We start from the raw sequence: 5,686 nt of genomic DNA on the forward strand, positions 1-5,686 counted from the left end.
CTCTTTTTTTTTTTTTTTTTCTTTTTAATATATTCCTTTTTTCCTTATTATTATTTTTTTAATCTGTGTGTTTGTTCATTTAAAAAGATAGGGTTCCTCACCTGGACCCCAACGTTCTGGGCTCAATGTGTTCTCCCATGTTCTGACTTTTTGTTTGTTTGTTCATAGTACTAGGGATTGAACCCAGGGCACTCTACCACTGAGCTACATCTCCAGCCCTTTTTATTTTTTACTTTGATACAGGGTCTGGCTAAGTTACCTAGGCTGGCCTTGAACTTGCCATCCTGCCTCAGCCTCCCAAGTTGCTGGGATTACAGGTGTGTGCCCCTGCACTAGCCCATGTTCTGCCTTTTTGAATGTCATCCCTTGCCCCTCTTCTCTCCAGGTTTCTTTATTTTTAAATATTGTATATCTTTTTCCAGACTAGCATTTTTATTCTAAAAGTGTTTTTTACCATTGGAAAAGTTGAAAATGATACTGAAAGCAGCAAATTCAGGAGATAATCTCCTGATTCCACTAATCCACACCTCCAGCTCTCTCACTTGATTACTTTTAACTATTTTCTTGTGTTTCATTCCAGAAAACAAATGCAATCTTTTTTTTTTTTTTTAATCACTCATGTTTTCTTCAAGTTTTTTTTCTAGTTTTCTGTTTTCTGTGGGGATCTGTGATCCCTTGAGAGTTCATTTTGGTAGGCACCCAATGTTGATTCTTTGCCAGCAGAACCCAGATTTTTTTCTTTGCCAAATAATTTTGGCAAAGCTTTTATGCCACCAATTTTGAAATCTTCAGTTCCCATCTGCTTCTAATGGTGTTTTTGGATTTTCTATTTGGTGCCTTTCATCTCTATGCATAAGGTCCCAGTATGCCAGATATTGAAAATATAGTAGCTTTGTAGTTGTGGTGGTGGTGTCTGTTTGTTTTTGTCTCTGTGTTTCTTTGCTTTGTTTTTTGGGGTGGTGGGAATGGAACCCAGGGCTTCTTGCATGCTAGTAAGTGTTCTGCCGCTGTGCCATATCATCTCAGCCCTATAGTAGCCTTTAATGTCTAGCAAGATTTAGCTGCCTTCTGATTGCCTTGTTTTGGATATGTATTTTTTTTTTAACTGTCTTTAGCTTTTTTCTGGCATCTGTCCCACAGACTGGATATGAGTTGTCGTTCCTCCAAATATTTATGTTGCTTTTCCATACCGCTTTCTGCTGCGTTGCACTGTCAGTTGTTTCTGAGTATCGTGTGTTGACCCATGTGTCCCAGTCTCCACACGGCCATCTCTATACCCAAACCTGGCCCTGCCCATACTATGTCCATAGTAGATACCCGGGCACCTTAGTGCTCCTGACCAAGGCCTTATCCTTACTGTGTCTTCCCACAGGCTACATTGGTGTGGTGAACCGCAGCCAGAAGGACATTGAGGGCAAGAAGGACATCCGTGCAGCACTGGCAGCGGAGAGGAAGTTCTTCCTCTCCCACCCAGCCTACCGGCACATGGCTGATCGCATGGGCACCCCACACCTGCAGAAGACCCTGAATCAGGTACCATGAGGATTTGGTGTCTCTGTGTATACTGGGACAGTCTGCACACTGCACAACAGCCACTGTCCACACTTGTACCATCTTCAGTCTAAACCAGCAGGGTTTTTTTAGTAAAATGGGTTCAATCCACATTATTACTCCACAATGAGTGCTTTTAAAATGGAACCTGATAGGATTGGGTTGGTTCAATCAGTTGGTATTTGACTTTTTAATATTTTGCCGTTATTTTTGTTCTTTTAATTGCCATTGTAATTTGGTCAAAGGCTCAGAAGTTTGCATGCAATTCTGGAGTTGGCGACCTGGATTAAGGTTGCCTGGACTAAAGCAAAGCCAGGTGCCCTTCAGTACCTGACTGCAGCTAAGTAGGAAGACTCTGCAGTCTGAACCTCGAGATTCCAAAACCCAGCCCAGCCTCAGATGTGTGGTCCCGGCCCAGCTTTTCCAAGGTTCTCTCCTCTTGGGTCCACCGATTGAGAATGGTCACTGTGCCTGCTTCCTAGGGCTGGCATCTGGAATCAGCAGGGCCATGTGTGTTCAGTGCACAGCACAGATGCTGCGTGCAGTATACTGATACATGGCAGCAGCCACCCTGGTACTGGATTGTATTCCCATCCCTCTTTTTGAGGTAGTGTATTCCTAGGGTTCATAAACAAAAATAGTATTGAAATGTATACAGTGAAAACTTTCCTTCCATGGGCTCCACATCATTACCCTGCCTGAATTTTTTTTTGTCCATGAGAACAGAAAGAACTGTGAGAAGTCCCTCTTCTCCCTTACCATGAACCATGATAGTCAGGGATTCCTGCTGCACTTGCTTTTCTCTGCTCTACACTTACCTTGGGGAGCGCCATCCCTGTAGTTAAGGGCCCTTCTTTACTCCCAGAACTGGGCCCTGATCTGCTCAACAGGCTTATTTTTTTTTCCCTCAAGCACTTGAGATGGTTTCTAATCTTCCTGGTCAATAAACAGCTATAGTTTGTATCATTTTATAGATGTATAGATGTGCATGTTTCCCTGGGGGGTAGACTCCCTGATGTGGCATTGTGTAGAAACAGGTGATAGGCTGTATCTGGCCTGGCCTTCACTGATTTCCTGGTTTTCCCAGACAGTGTTGCCCTCTCAGCTGTCCCTGTGGTTGAGCAGATCAGGGGCCAGCTTTTAGGAACTAAGCAGCTACAGCAAAGAGTAAAGAAGGGCTGTTTACTACAGGGACAGATCTCCTGGAGATAGTATGGGACAAAGGAGAGCAGATGGAGTAGGGATCCCTAACTGCAGGCATTGTTTATGATAAGAAAGGGAGAATAGGGACTTCTCAAAGTGCTTCCTGCTTTCTGGCAGCTTTCAGGATGATGGCCTCAGAATGGCAATCTGAAGGTCATACCTTCATGTACAAACTGGGGAGCCAGTGGCACTGTGAGAACAGATCCTGTCCATCCGGAGGGCTTTCTTCTTGTGCCTTCTGTGTGTATGTATGTGTGGTATTGGAGATAAGGGAAGGCTAATTTTTAGTGGTGGGCCAGGGAGCAAGCCACCAGGTAAATGGATGATCAAGTGTTAAGTGGGCTGGGGTGGGGGCCAGAGGTAACACAGAGCAGGCAGCTCAGGGGAGGGAAGAGGGAAGTCAGCCTCCCTTGGGAGGGGCCCTCCAGGACCGGAAGTAGGCAGGCCTCAGCAGTGGGGAGGATGCAGAAAAAAGGAAGGAAACCTCCACTGCAGCTGGCCAAGGCCTCCCAGGGTGAGTGGCCCAGAGGCCCCTTAGGAGTCAGGAAGGGTTGGCCCCTTTCACATTGGGTGACTTTCTGGGACAGTGTTTCCCCAAGTTAAATACTGTAGGATCACAGACGGGAGTAAAGGTCTGCAGAGCCCTAAGCATCAATCCCCACCATTTGAGTCTCTCAGCTCCCCTAGAGAGGGGCCTGTGGGCTGGGTCATGGAGGCAGGGACCCCTGCTTACAGAGAACTCCGGGGTGGCCTATTAGAGCCACACCACAGATGAGAGGCTTCTTTTTTTTTTTTTTTATTGGTTGTTCAAAACATTACGAGAGGCTTCTTTATGCCTCTTTTTTAGCTTGATAGATACTTAGAAAATTCTCTTCTATTAGAGGACAGGTGGCAGCAGAATTCTGGTGTTCACTTTTTGGGTAGTGGCTGATTTTATGGTTTTTGTTTTTTTCCCTTTATTTTGTATTAGGGGGAAAAAAGGTCATCCATCCCCATAGTGACTGTCCCATTTCTTCCTTTCCTGTAATGGATGCTTGTGCCTTTTCCAGAGGTGACCTTTGTCATCGCTTCCTGTGTGTTTTCTTCTAGGGCCTGAAGAGAGGGACATGTCTACACTGTATATCCCTCCTTCCCCTCCCCGACTCCACTGCTTCCTCCTCGTCCTTTCCTCCCTCTTCCCCTCCCTTGCTTCCTTTCCTTCTTTTCTCCTTTTTACTTTTCTCCCTATTTTCCCTTCTCTTTTTTTTTTGGCGGGGGGTTACTGGGGATTGAATCCAGGGGTGCTGTCCTACTGAGTTACATCCCCAGCACCCCTACCCCCTTTGTTTGAGATAGGATTTTGCTTAATTGCCCAGGCTGGCCTCGAGACTTATGATCCCTCAGCCTTGGCCTACTGAGTAGCTGGATTGCAGGTGTGTGCCACTGCACCCCACCTTCCTTCCCTTCTTCCTCTTCCTCCTCCTTTACCCCCTCTTCCTTACCATTTTTTTTCCCATTAGGTGGGGCATGGAACCCAGGGCCTGTGTGTGCTGAGCAAGTGCCCTGCCACTGAGCTACGTCCCTAGCCCTTTTTCCCCCCTGCCCTAGACGGCAGTAGCTTACCCCCATTCCATATCTAGTTTTCTGTCAAACAGCACATCTTGTGGGTCATTCCCTGTCTGTTTTCTGCCATGAACCTCCCTTTCAGAGATTAACAGATATCAGATTCGTACAGTTCAAAAGCAGAATAAGGGGCTGGGGGTGTAGTTCAGCGTAGGGCACTGGCGTGCGGGAGGTCCTGGGCCCCATTCTAAGCACCACAAAAAATAAATTAACTAAAGCAGAACAGTAGAGCAAAAGAGAGCACTGAGAAGGCCATTCTCCAGCCAGCCCTCTCTATGCTCCAATCCACCGTCTTCCGTGTTAGTTTCTTCAGAAACTCTTGTGTTGAGGCAAATGCAGGTGCTGCCTTTCTTTCACAGCAGGGAGCCCGTCGTATGTGCGTTGTGTTCTTCTCAGGATATCTATTCCACCTAAGTTTGCAGGTTTGTCACTGTCACTCCTCTGGTCAGTGGGCTCTGCAGGGCCGCGCAGACGTCTCACTGAGTGGTACCAAGGCGGATGTCCCGGGTCAGCAGGCCTCCTGCCCCCTTTGCCTCCTTGTTAGCATCTGTGTGTCTTCCTTGGTGTGACTGCCTCATTGACCACCCAGTGCCCTATGGCAAGGGTGATCACTCAGTCGTGGCCCCTCTTTTAGCCTGGGCGTAAGCGTGTCCGTTGCTGGGTACTTTTTCTATTGCTTTTATTTGAGGCTGAGGAGTGTGCTGGTCTCAGGTGGCATTGGCCCTCCATGGGGAAAACAGGGCCTGCACCTTCCTGGTTTCCTGCCCACAATGACCTCCCTGATATCTGCCCTTCTCTTGCAGCAACTGACCAACCACATCCGGGAGTCACTGCCAGCCCTACGCAGCAAACTGCAAAGTCAGCTGCTGTCCCTAGAGAAGGAGGTAGAAGAGTATAAGAATTTCCGTCCCGATGACCCCACACGGAAAACCAAAGCCCTGCTACAGTATGTGCCTCTCCTTTCCCTCCCACCTTCCCACAGCATCCCTGGGCTGGGTGCCCATTTGACCTTGTTGTCTGTTCATTCATTCAACAAGTATTTGTTGAGAACCACCTGTGTGCCAGACCTTATCCTAAGCACCATGGTGTGGCAGTGAATAGGGCAGGTGCCCATCCCTCTCCCCAGGGTGTGCAGGAAGCGGGAATAGGGAAGGAATGGGACAGAAAATTAGTAAGTAGCAAAACATGTGGTAAAAAGCTGAGCACAGGGCTGGGGTGGTGGCTCAGCGGTAGAGCGCCCGCCTAGCACATGTGAGGCCCTGGGTTCGATCCTCAGCACCACATAAAAATAAATAAATATTATGAAGATATTGTGTTCAACTAATATATA

The 5,686-nt window shown here is 47.4% G+C and overlaps 1 protein-coding gene across 1 annotated transcript in view; it reads left to right on the forward strand.

Moving 5' to 3' along the window:
• Dnm2 (dynamin 2) overlaps positions 1-5,686 on the forward strand; it is an 89,154-nt gene that overhangs the window by 53,626 nt on the left and 29,842 nt on the right. Inside the window, exons 6-7 of the mRNA XM_048795337.1 lie at positions 1,373-1,533; positions 5,160-5,302. Of these exons, the coding sequence (XP_048651294.1) occupies positions 1,373-1,533; positions 5,160-5,302 (304 nt within the window). The remainder of the gene's footprint in view (positions 1-1,372; positions 1,534-5,159; positions 5,303-5,686) is intronic.

This window comes from Marmota marmota, unplaced genomic scaffold (assembly GCF_001458135.2).
Source record: "Marmota marmota marmota unplaced genomic scaffold, marMar, whole genome shotgun sequence".
Lineage (NCBI taxonomy): Eukaryota > Metazoa > Chordata > Mammalia > Rodentia > Sciuridae > Marmota > Marmota marmota.